This window comes from Thamnophis sirtalis, unplaced genomic scaffold, assembly GCF_051295495.1.
Source record: "Thamnophis sirtalis isolate CommonGarterSnake01/CBP01778 unplaced genomic scaffold, rThaSir2_p1.2 scaffold_2, whole genome shotgun sequence".
NCBI lineage: Eukaryota > Metazoa > Chordata > Lepidosauria > Squamata > Natricidae > Thamnophis > Thamnophis sirtalis.
The window spans coordinates 71,048,000-71,064,048 of record NW_028261382.1 but is presented as its reverse complement, the minus strand read 5'-3'; the positions used below and the strand labels follow the sequence as shown (position 1 = coordinate 71,064,048).

The 16,049-nt window shown below is 44.5% G+C and overlaps 1 protein-coding gene across 11 annotated transcripts in view; it reads right to left on the bottom strand.

Annotated features, from left to right (window-relative positions):
- AAK1 (AP2 associated kinase 1) overlaps positions 1 to 16,049 on the bottom strand; it is an 84,340-nt gene that overhangs the window by 7,727 nt on the left and 60,564 nt on the right. For 3 of the 11 annotated variants that reach the window (XM_087706037.1, XM_087706034.1, XM_087706035.1), the window contains 3 exons: positions 15,187 to 15,288; positions 14,131 to 14,241; positions 9,365 to 9,469 (listed from right to left, as the gene is read on the bottom strand). The exons of 2 other annotated variants lie outside the window; for them this stretch is intronic. In XM_087706037.1, coding sequence (XP_087562163.1) covers positions 9,365 to 9,469; positions 14,131 to 14,241; positions 15,187 to 15,288 — 318 coding nt within the window. Of the gene's footprint in view, positions 1 to 5,279; positions 7,554 to 9,364; positions 9,470 to 14,130; positions 14,242 to 15,186; positions 15,289 to 16,049 lie in introns of those variants that run through there. 6 more of the 11 variants (XM_087706038.1, XM_087706039.1, XM_087706043.1 and 3 more) reach the window with 5 other exon arrangements.

The window sequence follows — 16,049 nt, the reverse complement described above, 5'->3', positions numbered from 1 at the left end:
CTACACACATGGGAGAGAGACCGGATGAATCACACACATGGTTATGAGAACACAAGAAAGCTTACCTTCCGAGAAAGAGGAGCAGGTTACAAGGTTAGCGGGAAGGCAGGAAAAAAGGCAAGTAAAAACTAAACTCCAGAGAGCCCAAAACAAGGCTAAGGCCTTCGCCACTATCCGCAGAAACGGTGGGGCACAATGATGTGGGCTACCGCTCAAATTCGGAAGGAGGGCAAAGAAGAGTTTCTGCTAAAACCCGGGGAAAGCAGCTGGTCATGGTTCACACAACGGCATTGGCCAATTTCTGGTGGACCAGCTGAGCTAACACCGGCATTGGGACCCTTCTGGAGATGTTAACCTGGTCCACAGAAGCTTCTGCATGTGACTCAGTTTGCTTTTTATTTAGCTGAACACATCTGTAGTTAGTCACAGGCACTGATATTAAATCAAATGAAGGCAAATGTGTGATCATATTGCAGTCATTTCTATTGATTGTAACTCTCTCGTAACATTGTAATTATTTTAAAATAAAGGTTTAACAGTCAAAAAAAAATCCTCCTTGGAAATAAACTCTGATCAACATCCAGAGATATATTAAATGGCTATATGAGATACTCCATCTGGCATTGCTTACTAACATATAGTCTCTTAAAAAACTTTTTGAAACAAAGTCTCCGCACCTTTTCTAAAGCCTCCACTGTGAAGAAAGGCGTCTTGATAAATTTAACCAACACAGGAGTTCTAGTTCAGTTTATTATAAATGTGTTAGAGCTTCAATAGTACACTTCTTAGGCGAGGCCATCGACTGTTAGGATATGAAGCTGTTTCTGGTGAGCAAAGATGGGACTCGTAGGACAAGCATCGGCATTTTATTGAGAGCATTAATGCCTAAGTTACATGATAAAAGAAAAGCCATGCCAGGTGAAGAGGAAGATGCTTAAAAAATCTTGATGGTTGATTTGTAGTTCTCGGCCATCCTAAGTCTCCATTTTTAATTTGCTTATTGGCTCTGCAGATCCCACCGAGAAAAATCAGAAATGAAAACGGCCAAGAATTTCTTCCTATTCCAGAGTCGAACAGTTATATAAGATCACCTTTATTTTAACCTTCGAGATGAATCCCTACTACTCCATGCCTTTTAAAAAAAAATTCTGAAAGAACATAAATTCTTAAAATCAAATTTGTCCTGTTGGGAATTCTGTAAGCTAGAACTAAGGTCCTAGAATAAGCTTAAATATAGGATTTTTTGCACCAGTTTAACACACAAACACTCCTGCAACCAAGCTCTTGTGCTAACCACAAGAGTTCCTGGTGGTGTGTGCAAACATGCCCCCCAATATCTCTACAGCAGGAAGGGCCAATATTTTTGTGCTCAAGGCCATAGTTATAATCAGGGGGAAGTGAGGGGCTAATCATGTGAGGGGATCGGTGCCATATCAACCAATAAGCACGCCAGAATTTGGGGTTTCCCTCCCAATTGTTGGAGAGCTTAAAGGACTTTGTTGTTTCAACCAGGTTAATTTTATTGGGGGGGGGGCTTCACTCAACACAACAGTCAACTCTGCCATTGATTTTTGGCAGCCATAGCTGGTGGAAGGGGAAGTCCTAGACTACCTTGCTCTGCAACAGGGATCTCCAACCTTGGCAACTTTAGACTTGTGGACTTCAACTCCCAGAGTTCCCCAGCCAGCGAGAGAATTCTGGGAGTTGAAGTCCCCAAGTCTTGAGGTTGCCAAAGTTGGATACTTCTGCTGTACAACAAAAGCATGGTAGAAGCCGATGTTTCCCCTCTCCCTGTTTTCTTTAAGCCACACAAATGTTTAAAAGTTGGATTTTGTTTTATTTATTTATTTAGTCTGAGCATCATGGAAAACAACTTGGAGCATCTGTTTGGTCACAGTTGAAATGAGACATTGGTAGAATTTACCAGAGTGACTGTCTTCTGGGGCTCTTTTCTAGTATTATCTGAAGACAATCTGGCAACGAATTCAAGCTGGCCAATAAACTTTTATCCGTAGTGCCAATCGCTTCCAAAATCATCTCTTGCACAGTCCAGAACCTTGCTATGTTCCGTTGCCTTGACCAAGTCTTCTTGCCTGCGATTCTTCTCTGGGAATTCTTTTACGAGATGGGACTTCTTATGTCTGTTTCCAAAACATTTCCCTGCCACCCACCCACCCCTTTGGCAGAAGATCTGGGCCACTCTTCTCTTCATCCAAATTTGCATCTGGAGTTCCGGACAGTGGATTTCGTGGCCTGATGTTTCCCAGGTCATCCTGCTCTCAGCTTCCAGAAGCTCAGCTTTTCTGGAGTTCTTTCAAAGGTAGACAAAAAAATAATGAAACTCAACTCTCTGATTGACAGCACTCAATCACGTTTAAATACCGGATAGGGTGAAAATCAAATTGAGATATTCTGGCAAATGTTTCCAGCAGATTCTTAGCTAGAACATCAGGAATGTCTTAATGACAGCGATACAAATAAGAAGACGTCTTGCACTTGGAAGTTGAAAAGTATCTTTTCTGAGAATATACTTTTCTTGTCTGGGGTGTGTGGGTAGTGTGTGCAAGTACCTGAGACGACTTCTAAACTCGGTTCTGACTGTGATCAAAATAGTCTGAGCTGAGGAGGACTAAGCTGCCCCTGAATTCTCAGCCACCCTTCTGCAACTACCATATTTTTCGGAGTATAAGACGCACCAAGATTTTGAAGAGGTAAATTTAAAAGGTGTTTGCACTCCGCAGGCCTCCCAAACCCTCTGCATGCCTGATTTTTTGTGAGGCCTGTAAAGTGCTCCTGGAGGCTGGGGGAAGGGGGGGAGAAAAAATTAGCAAAAAATGGGCAGTTTTTTTACAAAAACAAGCTCATTTTTTGCACAAAAAAAAAACAAAAAACCCCAGGGCATGAATAGGCTTTGGGAGGCTTGTAGAGTGCTCCTGGGGACTGGGGGTGGGGCGGAAATGGCATTTCTGCCCTCCCCAGCCCCCAGGAGCACTCTGGAAGCCTCCTAAAGGCTTTCCACTGTCATTTTTGCAAAGGGGGGCAGGTATAAGACATGCCCAGATTTTCAACCTTTTTTTTGAGGGAAAAAGGTGTGCCTTATATTCTTACAAAGTACGGTATGTCCCAACTTCCAGCAATGCCCAGAGGACTCAGAAGGCCTCCATATCCATCCTTCATGGCAAAGTGATGCTCAGGGCAGGGCAGGGCCTCTACCCTCCTAGGGAGCTGGCATTCAAAGCTCTTTGGCATCTGCAGGTAAAGCTGCAAAGTCTTTCAACCCAAAAGAGTTTGGCCCTCCAGAAACAAATAAATATAATGCACCAGCTCATCTTTCAGTGTGACATTTGCCATCGGTACTCCGAATAGAATAGGCAATGTGAAAGTTGTCTTAGAAATTGGAATGCTGTAGGACCAAGCCAGGATTCGTATAGCAACAGTAGAAGAGAATATTGGTAGCTTAAGGTTGAACTATGGAGTCCTTGGTGGTCTCTGAGCTTTGGGGGTTTGCCTGCAGATGTTTCATGACCCAACTAGTAAACTGATGATGTTGCCTAGCGGAGGAATGAAACATCTGCAGGAAAAACAGCCAAGCTTAGACGAAATCAAGACTCCTTGATTAATATAGCACATCGTCTCTAGATCCTTGGCTTTGAAAAAGGTGTAAAAAAATATAACCACACACATATGCAGGTGTGTGCTCCTCTGCTTACCAACACACAAACATCTCGGTTAGAAAGGTGTTAATTTCATTTTTCCTCCATCCTCCTTAGTCACAACTTAATCCCAGCCCTGCCATTTTTCATCTCTAATTAGAATGGGATTAAGTATGCAGGACAGCCTGGACGCTGAGGGTTGTAGGCTGAGGTAGTAGAACATGCTTAGCCCTCTTGGCTCATCCCTGGTGCTCTGTGGATAAGGGAACCAGGCCCGATCCAGACAGCAGAACAGGGAACCGTTTCTTGTGAGACACTTGGGCAATGTCCAGCACAGTGCAAAGTGATTGTCTATCTCAAGGGTGCCCAAACTTGGCCACTTTAAGACTTGTGGACTTCAACTCCCAGAATTCTCCAGCCAGTTGGCTGGTGGCCAAGTTTGGAGACCTCTGATCTAAGTGGAGAGATTGTAGAGGAAGAGATTACAAAAGAGTAAGTTATAATGGCTGGAGGATTCTGGGGAGTTGAAGTTCACAAGTGTTCAAGTTGCCCAGTTTGAAGACCTCTGATCTAAGTGGAGAGATTGCAGAGGAAGGGATTACAAGAGAGTAAATTATGCTGGCTGGAGAATTCTGGGAGTTGAGGTCCACAAGTCTTAAAATTGTCCAGTTTGAAGACCTCTGATATACCTCATCTCCATTCCTGAGATCTTTACAAAACATGAATGTACTGGCCTTGGAATCTACTCCTGTTGGGCACATCTTCAATTGCTGGGTGATATAGAGAAGGCCATGTGGCTCCACCTGAACAGGTTGCTGTATTCATGCAGCCTCCGTTTATTGCCATGGATCAGTGGTCTACTGTATACGAAAGCGGATGAGAGCATTCTCGTACAGGAAGCCTTGCGGTGAATCACATCTCCCCCCTGGAATTGGGGGTCAGGAGAAATCTGGGTCATGAATCTCAGTTTTTCAGGAGGGGCAGAAAAATGAAACCCATCCTTAACTCATGCAACGGTAAAGATCGGAATGGCCATTGCTTGACCCACTCCCCTAGGAATGGGGAACATCGATAACAAGGCCAAACATTATAAGACTATATTTCCCAGGATGCAATGCGAAGGAATTCCAGGGACTGGAACTCTGGGAGTTGAAGTCCACAAGTCTTAAAGCTGCTAAATTTGGAGGCCCCTGTTTTAGGTGAGGCTGCAATTGCACATCTATGACCCATGGACACCCCCTGGACACCTACAGGGAAGATGTAAGTTAAAAGTTCAGCTTTTAATAACCATTTAGATGTTCTTAAATAACATGTATTCCTTTTGTTTTTCTGCTCAGAGGCTATAAGCGAATTTCTTTTGGGCAGGAGAGGGAGATTCCATAAATGCTACTTTCAGAAGACATAGTAAGAGAGGATGTTAAAACGTGGCCAAAATTGTCAGCCCATTTTGGACAAAGACAGCCATAAGGCATTGGTGCCTTAGATCTAGATCCATCAATAGAAACATTAAGACAGAGCAAGACCACCACCAAGGGGCTCAGCCCCTCCGAGTTGGATCCCCCTTCGAAAAAGGAAACCGGCCTTTTACAGATTCTAGCAATGAGCCAATAATCTATCATTCCCAAGTCAATCTTATCATGGTTTATTACTGAAGTATTTCCATGGTGCCTGTAAGTTTTAATTCACGATATCATTTCCCATTTACCCAGCTAATTGGCTAATTGTGTGGGTAAGGAAAGACCCTCCCCCATTCACATTGGTTAGTTCACATCACTATCCTCACGCAACGACTTCCAAAACTCTTCAGCAAGTTCATTAAACTTAAAATGTTAAAATGTTCTTTTTTAAAAGTACTTTAATTCACAGGAGGGGTGGGGTGTTTTTTTTGGTTTCTAATATACAGCAGGTGGTTAATTTGTTTAAAAAAATCCATTCTTTTTTCCATATATTTTCAGTATCATCTGACTATACAATAACGTTCTATCTAAAGCTTTGTCCGTGTGACCCAACTCTTCAGGAATCAAGAGTCAAGACAAAGAATCAAAGAGCCTGCCCCAAAATGGAAAGAACTATTGACAATTTTGCTAAGATTGTTTTCATATAAGTTTCTGTTGGGGAAAATCAGGAAAGTGCAGCAAAAACAACCTATGGACACACACACACACACACACACATCACACAGAAGCAAGTAACTGTTTTATAATGAAGGGCGTCAGCAAGTAGACTTTAGAAAGACTCAAGAGAGGATTGACATGACAGTGAAATTCTATTTACAGAATTTGTTGAGCTAACTTCTGGAAGGCAGAGATTTGTACGTGGGAAAGCTGGAGAAAAAATACTCAAGATTATTACATCAGAAGGTCTTTCCAACCTGTAGGAGAGGCTGATACACCTAGAAATTGAGCCATTCGCACACTCACACTGTGGGGGAAACTGCACTGTTTGAACCACTACAATACATTTGCACGTACACAAAGTTAGCGTGAAGCTAATGATTATTTCCACTACGGAGTTAAGAGCCGTTCTCCTTCTTGGAAAAACATCTTGGAAGGGGGACCATTAATGTTGGACTTGGAGACCAGAAGCCAATGGAAAACAAGTTTACTCTAGCCAGCAGTTTGATGAAACCGAGCATATTGACATGAAAACAAAAGAATAAAACTGTTCAGATCCACCGAAGCCGGAAAGCACTTACAGCAAACTGATCGCATGGAGTTCATGCTAGTTCTAGAAAGACAGCAGGCTCTAACTGAAAAAAGTACCGTCTGTCTATCAGGAAGGGGGAAGATGGCTTCATATGTACTGTGTTAATACGCTATGCAACTACAGAGAGGGATTGCAAAAACCGAGAAAGGAAAACAGAACAAAACATCAGTCTTACCTTCCAGAAAAACCTGACATGTGCATACAATTTATACAATCCCTCAAACAGACTCACAACCCTCGTCACCATAGCTCCCCCCCCCCCAAGGGTAGTTCATCCAACAGAAAAGGTCTTAGCCATGTTGTTTGACACAAGAGTATGGTTCACATTAACCATTTTGCGTAGAATAATTTCCGTAGCTTTAGTATCTTTATTGTTTGGTTGGTTTATTTTAAGCACAAGTCCATTCCTAAGCAGGTTGCAAAAAACAGGAGTATATGGAGCAAACTGTCTTCCTTCAGGGCTTGAAATGTCTTTATATCTAAGCATCAGGCCTTGAATTCAATTTTGCCTTGGGAAGGCACTCTGTCCAGGCCCCAATCCTAACAACACATTCCCCTGAACTGGAGAAGGACAAGGCTCCTTCCCTGCCCGTTAGCCTCTCCCAGGTCTTGTTTGTTTTTTAAAATCAAGGAGGAAAAGCAAAGGTTGACAGACAATCTTAGTTAGCATCATTTAGGCAGGTTAGTCGCATGTATTTCTAGCAAGGATCATACACAGATTACATGTTTGTTTGCTTTTTTTTTTTTTTTTTTTTACAATTATAGTTTTGGTGGCACTAACGGATAAATTGTAGCCAGGTGATTAATACAGGGTAGCACGCCCTTAAAGATAGTAGAGAACTGCATGGGAAATGTTTGCAGGCTGCATCAAGACTGGGCTGAAAACAAGGACAGATCCATCCCCAGCTGAGGGTACAATTTCAGAGCAGGGTCCTTTTCCATTGGGCGTTATTTCAAACAAAACAAAAGCCAAACAAAAAACAAAACCATCCAACAACTAAAGATTAGCTCTGTTAGGAGAAGAAGAAGAGAAGAAACAAAAAAAGGAACATAAGGGTTTTAAGGTACGTTACAGAAGCCGCCTGTTACTCAGCGACCGCTACAGGTCTATCAGCTGGTCCACTAGCAGGAGAGACCTGGCTAAGTTGGGAAGACTGGACTCAGCGCTTCCACTGTTGTTTCTAGAATGCCCACCTGAAAGTGTGAGAGACAGCAATTTAGTATCCGGCAAAAGACACAGGTGTAAAAAAAAGTTAGCTTTTAGTTTAAAAAAAAAATTAAGAGAAAGACGTACACACACACACACACGAAAAGAGTCAGATAAAACTGCAAGGACCTCAGTCCGGGACAGGGGGCTCAAACACGATTTCATTGAAGGCTGCATCAGGGCGTGTGGCATCACTCGTGTCGGGGGCGCCTGTGGTGACCCAAGCATTCTGTCAGCAAAAATGGGCTCACGGTCTCCGTTTTAGGCTCGGACGGCCTTCTGCAGCCCTCTGCCACCGGAAAGGGAGCTCAGGAAGGCTGCTCCGTTTTCGCTAGCAGAGGCACCGGGCGTCGGTCCTTCCTTCGCCGTTTCCAGGGCGGCCCTGCAGGCCAGATCTAAGCACCCCGTGGACATTGAGTTTGATACCCCTGGTCTAGGAGGCATCTACCCAAGCTTTGGCTCCGTTAGAATTGCTGCCTGGAGGGAGAATGTTTTGCAGAGGTTCTCCGACCTTGAGACCAAAGAGGGATTTCCAAGCATCAAGCCGTCAGTCACCGCGACCTGAAGCAACAGAACTCAATGTCAGAAATAAGAGGAGGAACCGGAGGCTGTAGCTGCACCTTCTTCCTCCCTTCAGCAATTTAACTGGTTCTTCTTCTGGCTCAATTATCACCCCTGGCATTCATTAAGCAGGGCAGGATGAACATTGGCTTTACCCTACTCCTGTGATGGCGAACATATGGCACACGTGCCAGAGGTGGCATGCAGAGCCCTCTCTGTGGCATGTGCACCATCACCAGCTGCTCTTCTGGTTTTCGGCACACACACGCTGGTCTTCGCGGGTGCCAGAGTGCCGGAAAATGGCCCGAAAAACAGCTAAAAACCAGGCTGTTTTTCGGGCTATTTTCAGGCTGTTTTTCGGCCCATTTTTTGGACTGTTTTTGGCCCGAAAACAGCAGAAAAACAGCCTGAAAACAGCCAGAAAAACAGGCATGCATGCACCAGCCAGCTGATCTTCAGGTTTCTGGTGCTCTAGCGTGTGCATGAACCCGCATTCTGGTTTGGGCACTCGGTGCTGAAAAGTTTTGCCATCACTGCCTACCCCAAGTCATTTGAGGGGTTGGACTGATTCCTCTCAGAGGAAAGAAGAGAACCAAAATTGAGAATTTGAGTGAGAAGGGTGGGAACTCCAATAGGTCACCTAGGGAAACAGTCTCCTCACTCTTGCCTTTTAGGACAAAAGATCCCACACAGTGGATCCCTCTGTGAAGACTAGTTCGGTGGTTCTACTTGAAGGCCCTAGGAAGGGAATTCACACCCTGGGCCTCCCCCAAAGCTAAGCAGCCAGGATTCTGATCAGCAGAGACTTAGCACAAAGGTCTAGTGGTGGCTACACCTCTGGACTCTCAACCACTTGGTGGCAACGCAGCTTTTGAGAATGAAAGAAGACCCCCACAAGTTATTTCAAGGAAGGACCAAAATGTAGGGTCCTGGAAACATTAATCGCCTTGCAAGCAGGGATGCGTTAGACGGACAGATGGGTATTTGTTTAAAGCTTTAAACTAGAGTTTCAACATAGAGTTTTTCCCTATGTCTAAGAAGCCCAACAGAAGGCTTGGGAATGGTCACCTCTATTTTTGCCCCATAAACCGGTTTGAGGTCTGAAAATAACCTGGTCCTGCCAGACGCTCGAAAGAACATGAAACCAACAAACGCAACAGAAGAATTCTGGGTGGGCAGGAAGATGGCATGCAAACACACAACCACAAGGCCTCTCCCTTGAGGTCTACTTCCTTACCTTGTGAATTTTTGGATATTAACACAGGGATGGGGTCAAACTCATCTTCTGTCACTTTTTCAGTGCCCCCAGGGACATCAAAGCCTGATATCAGGTTAGTATCTTCTGCAGCATGATGTGGGGAGAGGGGGGGGGGAATTTAAAAAGGATGAAAAAGAGCAGAGAAAGCTGGTTAGAAACCACCAAAACAACATTTGCCATATGTGTTTTGCTGCAAGGTGGGGAAGTGGGCAGAGGGGAGATAGGGAGGCAGGATTATTGCAAACTGTTAAAAGCAAACCAAGTATTTGTAAAATGAGGAAAAGGACAGAAGAAGATGGATGTGAAAATTACAGGGAAGGGAAGCAGGAGTGGAAGGAGCTAAGAGAAAATAGCCCAGTTGCACCTGAGAGTTAGGGATGAGGACAATCTGCAGGGAGCTGGGTTGAGAGAGTGCAAAGACGAAAAGGCTTGGATTCTCAGTCCGGTTAGATGACAGCATCCTCTGTGCAACCGATCGCATGCTGCTCCTCAAATGCAGGTGAGGGTTTTATATCGCGGGAGTTCCCTACCACAGGCACTCCTTGTGAAGAACAGCTGACTGGGTGCCCCTTTCAAGAGGCCACAAGTCCTTCTGCCTCCCTGCCAGCTCTCGACACCCTTGGAAGAACACTGCCAAGAGATCAATTTGCAAACCTCCACATCTGCCTTGGAGGCTCCCACACCGAGGAGAAGATTAAAAGTACGTGGCAGTGGCATTTTTCTCTTCGGGCACAGGTCCTCTTCAGAAGGACAAGGCCCCACTAGTCACCCTCCTGTTCCTCGCCTTTCAGCTGCGGCTCCACGGCATGGAAAACATAGGTGCACGCACGCCCCACACAATTACAGCATGGAACAGGACCAAAGCCCGTCTCCCAACTGTTTCCAGCCATTACAAAGTCTCCAAGGCTGTAATTTACAAGGTGTGTGCACGCGCCTATGTTTTCTACAGCGTGGAGCTGCGGCGAGGCTCTGTGCAGCTAGCGATGACTCTAGAGCCCATCTGGGAAGATGAGGAACACGAGGGGGACCCCTTCCCCTGTGTATGGGCTCCGGAGCAGTGGAGCCTCGTCCTTCTTTTTAACCAGGCAGCTGTCAAGAGAGAAGAGAATGGCGCATGACATGTGGGCTTGTGCAGGAACCGAAGAACGGGTGGTGAGGATTCGGCTGCTGCACAAGCCCACGGGTACGCGCTGCCCTCTTCTCTCTTGACAGCCGTCTGGTTTGCTGAATCAAGCACGGAGGGTGGGACTCTTGCCTTTGCTGAGAGCTTCGCTGGTAGCCACTTCTTGCCATCGCCGACACACTGGAAAGAATCCGGTCTTTTGAAAGAACCTCCCCCTCCAGAGAGCCCAAGCCAGGAGACAAAAGGGGGCGGGGTGGGGAAGGAGGAGCCAACGTCGCAATGTCACAACGTGCAGTCTCGATACTCTGAGACCGTCATTGACACTTTTGCCGCTGGACGGTCCATTGAGACCTAAACCGTCCCATAGAGATGATGATCGGAAAGATGAAGCTTTGTTGGTCTCAGGGACATTGCAAAGTCCCTGATCGACCCAAGGGAAGCCCTTCAAGCTGGAGGTAAACAGGCAGCCCCCAGGCTGATGAAGTCGGGACGGCTCCGGAAAGAAGGAAATGAAAAGAAAAAGTGAGTCCATCTGGTGAGGTATTTTTTTCTATTTTGTGAAAGACTGCCCAAAGAAATTTTTTTAAAGCCAAATTAGATCCTTAAGCAAAAGAATTGAGTGGCAAAATAAACCCTAACTGGGTTGCTTTGGTAAGCTTTTTTTTCTTTGTAACTATTCTTTGTGGATTGAGGTGCTCGAAACGTTTCTTATTTCTCCTCTTAAAGTGAACTGATTGATTTTTTTTCCTTTTCCTTTTTGTTGCTTTAATTCTTGACTAAAACCTTCCTTCTTATTTTAACAATTCTTCCTATTACTTGTTATTAAAAGAAATCTAAAGAACTTTGTTTCCTATAAGCCAGAGATAAATATTATAAAGTGAAAAGTAGCAACACTGCCAGGAGGAGGTCAGAGGCTGGAGTTTTTGAAACAACGTATCTCTTCTCTTTCCTTCTTTGATTTCACTAACTTTGTAGCTGTTTGCAACTTGTTTACAGAAACTGATAAAGAGCCAAAGACATGAATTGTTTTCACAGGTGCCTTTGAGAACTATTTTGGCAGGGAAAAGAAAGGGGGGGGGGAAACAGAACCCTTCCCCTTTGAAGAGCATAAAAGAACCTGTGTTCAAGTCAACCTAAAATAAAAAAAATAAAAGAGGCCTGGAAGGCTAGAGTGGCAGTGCCTATTTTTTTTCTTTTTTGGAAACACAGGTCAATATTCAGATGAGGAAATCTTAAAATTCCAAAATATCTTGGCTTTAATTCAAAATCTATTGGAAGGATATGGGACAATTGAGAAGAAGTTGGAAAGACTAATCTTCCTCACAGCAAAAGATGATGGGGTTGGAGCCCCAAAAATTAAAGGGGAGAATGAAGATATAGAAGATAAAGACAAGACAATAGATGAATTTATTAATGGAGCAAATGTGGGTGAAAGCGGAAAGAAGGGAATATGGAAAAGGGAATTCGACGAATTGGAGCTCTACCCCAGATTCCAAGATACAGAAGAAAAAAAATGATGATGGACTTAAGAGAAATTGTTTCAGAAGCAAGATTGACAACCAAAGACAAGCTAATTTTAGTAGCAGCTGGAGGACAACGAGATTACCTGAGAGATCTTTCAAGCAACAAAGTGCGGAGAAAAGTCTATAAAAACCTTATAAAGGAGATAAAAAGAAGTCTGACACCACCATTGGCAAGAGAGATAAGACTGTTTTGTTATTGGAAAGATTCAGGTTGACAATGAAAGTTGGTAATAAAAAATTAGTTGATTTTGGTGATTAGTAAGTAGGAATTTAGTAACTTAGATTGTTTTAGATTATTAAATGTTTATTCGTTAAATAATTAACTATAATAACAATAATGAAATGATAATGGATACAGCTTAGTGATATATACATGTACTGGCAAACTAGTAAAAGCAATTTGGATATAAATTGCAATTGTGACTTGGGGAAAAGACCTATAAAATGTTATTAACAAATTTTTATTTAGATCTTGTCATAAAGGTGTAAGGTTTTATTTTTCTTTTTTGGTGGGGAGAGGGGGTCTGACGAGAGGAGATGAGACATAAATAGTAAATGATTTTTAGCCAATTATAACAACAAGGAAATTTCATTGGACATTGTTTAATAATATATACATGCTATGGTATTGGCAAAAGTAACTTGGATATAAATTCTAAACAGTGAGTTGCTGGGGAAAGGGGAGGGAAAGGCTTAGAAACTTTATTAATTGACTTTTACTTAAAAGATGCTATAAAGGTGTAATGTTATTGGAGAATTTTTTTAAATAGCTAATGAATGCCATTATGTGGTTGTGTCTTTAAGTATGAATGATTTGAGGTAAAAGCATGTTCAAATAATTGTAGTCAAATGAGAATTGTGGTACATTGATAGTAATATATACAAAGATTTTTGATTTAAAGTGTATAATCTAATATGAACTATAAGTAATGACTGTGGAAGAAATGCATGAAAGTTATCTGTAACCAATCGACACACTTTCTACAAGATGTAATGAAGGATGATTCTTTTTTTGTGTTTTTGTTCAATTAAAATAAAATAAAAATTCAAAAAAAGGGGGTGGGCTGGTTTGAATGCGGGCAAGTGGGCGGTTTGGGGCCAGTACCTCCTTCGCTCATTCGGGCAGGCAGAGAAAGAAAGGAGGCTTGTGAAAAGGAACCCCTGCTACCAAGGGCCAAGGGGAGCACCTTCACCCTTGACTATTGCATGTCTCCTTTCTCCACCCACCCGAACTAGCAAAGAAGGCGGGCCACTACACTGCCTGCTCACCCACATGCAAACCAGCCCGCCTCCTCTCTTTTGGCATGGGCTCTCTGGAGGGGGATGGAAGGTCTCTCCCAAGGCCTGTTTCCCTTACCTCGCGGTGCAGTTCTGGGACACGTTTGGGCAATGGGTGGGGGGCTTTCTCGCACGCCTTTGGAGAAAGAAAGAAGACGCGCGAGAAAGCCCCCCCACTGCCTGAACATTTGAATGAAGGATGCTGCAGGCTCCTTTGCCCTCAGCTACGCGATCTCCTTTCATTCTCTGCTGCCCGAGCGAGTGAATGAGGCAGATGGAGAATGAAAGGAGATCACGTCGGGCGGGGGGAGCGAGCCAAGTATTCCAACCAGTTCTAAACAATACGGTAGATTTGTGGAACTTCTACCAAACCGGTTAGAAGCGGCAGGAACCCACCCCTGATTCAGACCTTCCTTTGGTTTTATTTCGTTTTGTTAAAATATTCATGACTGGGAGAGACATGGGAACAAGGTCAGCCAGTGAATAGGCATAGCAACTAAGTCAGTCAATGGGTGCTTAAACAGATCTGAGTCTGTGCAGAAAATTGAAACAGAAACTAAAGCAGTCCGCTGCTCCGAGAAGCAAACTAGCAGCCTAACTGGACTTGTCTGCGGAAATGAAGCTGACTGCTTGTGTTTGCCTGTAACTTTCCTGCCTTGTGTTTACTTGGAAGAACCACATTTAATCATCTATTCTTACGTATATAAAGAAGTTAATGAATCCAGCTGCATCAGTTATCTGTGTGTGTTTTCTGGATTTGAGTTGATGCAACAAACTGTCTCGTCTCTTCATACAAATGAAACCCTAAAAAGGAGTTTTACCTTTGTGAGTTTGGGATGAAACAGCTAAAGGAGCGAACTCATCCAGGAGATCAGTGCCAGGGTTAGAAAGCAGAGAGCAATCAAGCAAGGAGTCATCCACAGTGATTGAATCTGGAAACAGGAGAAGAAGCAGAGTAGAAGATCACAGCACAGAGAATAGCAAGGAGGGGGCTGCTCCCTTGGCTGGGGTCTAGTTTCCAACCCAGGGTCCACCCTAGAGAGCTATCCTTTATTTTTATTTTAAATGATCTGAACTAGGACTAAAGTACCTCACTAGTGTTCTAGGTCAGGGATCTCCAACCTTGGTAACTTTAAGACTTGTGGACTTCAAGTCCCAGAGTTCCTCAACCAGCTTATTCAACTTATTGAACCGAAGCTAAGAGCCCCCTCATGCTGACTTTGGAAGAAACCTAACTAATGTTTCCTCCAATCCCTGAGTCAAAGAGACCCCAAACATCTGGAGGGAGGGAGGGGGGAGGGAGGGAGAGAGAGAAGACATGTCCTAAGACATCTCAGTGGTCATGTAGCCGGCATGGCTCAATGCCGAAGGCGCACAGAACGTTGTTCCCTTCCCACCAAAGGTGGTTCTTATTTTCCTACTTGCATTTTTTATGCGCTTTCGAACTGCTAGGTTGGCAGAAGCTGGGACAAGTAACGGGAGCTCACTCCATTAAACAGCGCTGGGGATTCGAATTGCCAAACTGCCGACCTTTCTGATTGACAAGCTCAGCATCTTAGCCACTGAGCCACCGCGTCCCATTAATCCAGCGGTACTTATTCAATTTCGGGCGGCTGGAATTCCTCTTAACTCGGGACGGATTCTAAGAGATGCATCTGCTGGGATGTAAGAGCCAAGGATAGTAGCAGCGGAATATTTTGCACCCCTTGGAGCTCTAGCATGCCGGGAAGGGTCTGAGTTCCAGTTCTACCAGGAGAATTCAGGATGGACTAGGCTAAAGCGAAAAGCTGCCAAGAAAGGAGCCCATTGAGATTCCCAGGAAAAACCCCAACGATAGGAAGGGTAGGTGGGCTGCCTCCGTTCCTCCAGGGACCAACCTGCTCTGCTAGAAGCCACTGAATCTGCCTGGGAGGACGTGAGCTGGGGCACAGGAGCCTCCAGGCCAGGGATGAGGCTCTCGGCAGCGAGGTCAGCTTTTCCTTTTCGAAGGCACAAGAGAAGGAGAGCAGAAATCAGGGTTAGCAGAGGCAGGAGGACAAAGAAAGCAGCAGGCTGGGGTGACCCGACACAGGAGGTCAGTTTCAGAAGGTTTGAAAAGACCCAGGGTGGCACAGTGGCTAGAAGGCAAGTATTGCAGGCAAATTCTGCCGATTGCCGATCCTGAACGGCTCATGGTTGACTCAGCCTTCCATCCTTCTGAGTTCCATAAAATGAGGACCCAGATTGTTGTGGGATAATAGGCTGACTCTGTAAACCACTTAGAGAGGGGTGTAAAAGCACTATGAAGCAGCACATAAGTCTAAGTGCTATCGCTATCTTCCTTCCTTCCATCCATCCCTTCCTTCCTTCCTTTTCTTTTGCTGGCCCTAGATCGCTTAGAGACGGCTGTTAAGCACTATGAAGCGGTATATAAGTCTAAATGCTATTGCTATCTTCCTTCCCTCCTCCTTTCCCTTCCCTTCCCTTCCCTTCCCTTCCCTTCCCTTCCCTTCCCTTCCTTCCTTCCTTCCTTCCTTCCTTCCTTCCTTCCTTCCTTTTCTTTTGCTGGTTCTAGACTGCTTAGAGACGGCTGTTAAGCACTATGAAGCGGTATATAAGTCTAGCAGAATAAATGCTATTTTGATGGCATCACCAACTGGGCCTATCTGCACAATGCCTAAATCTGTTTCACAGTGCTGAGCAGTGACGTGCAGTCAGGGGAGGCAGAGCCTCACCACTGTCATCATGAAAAGAAAAAAAA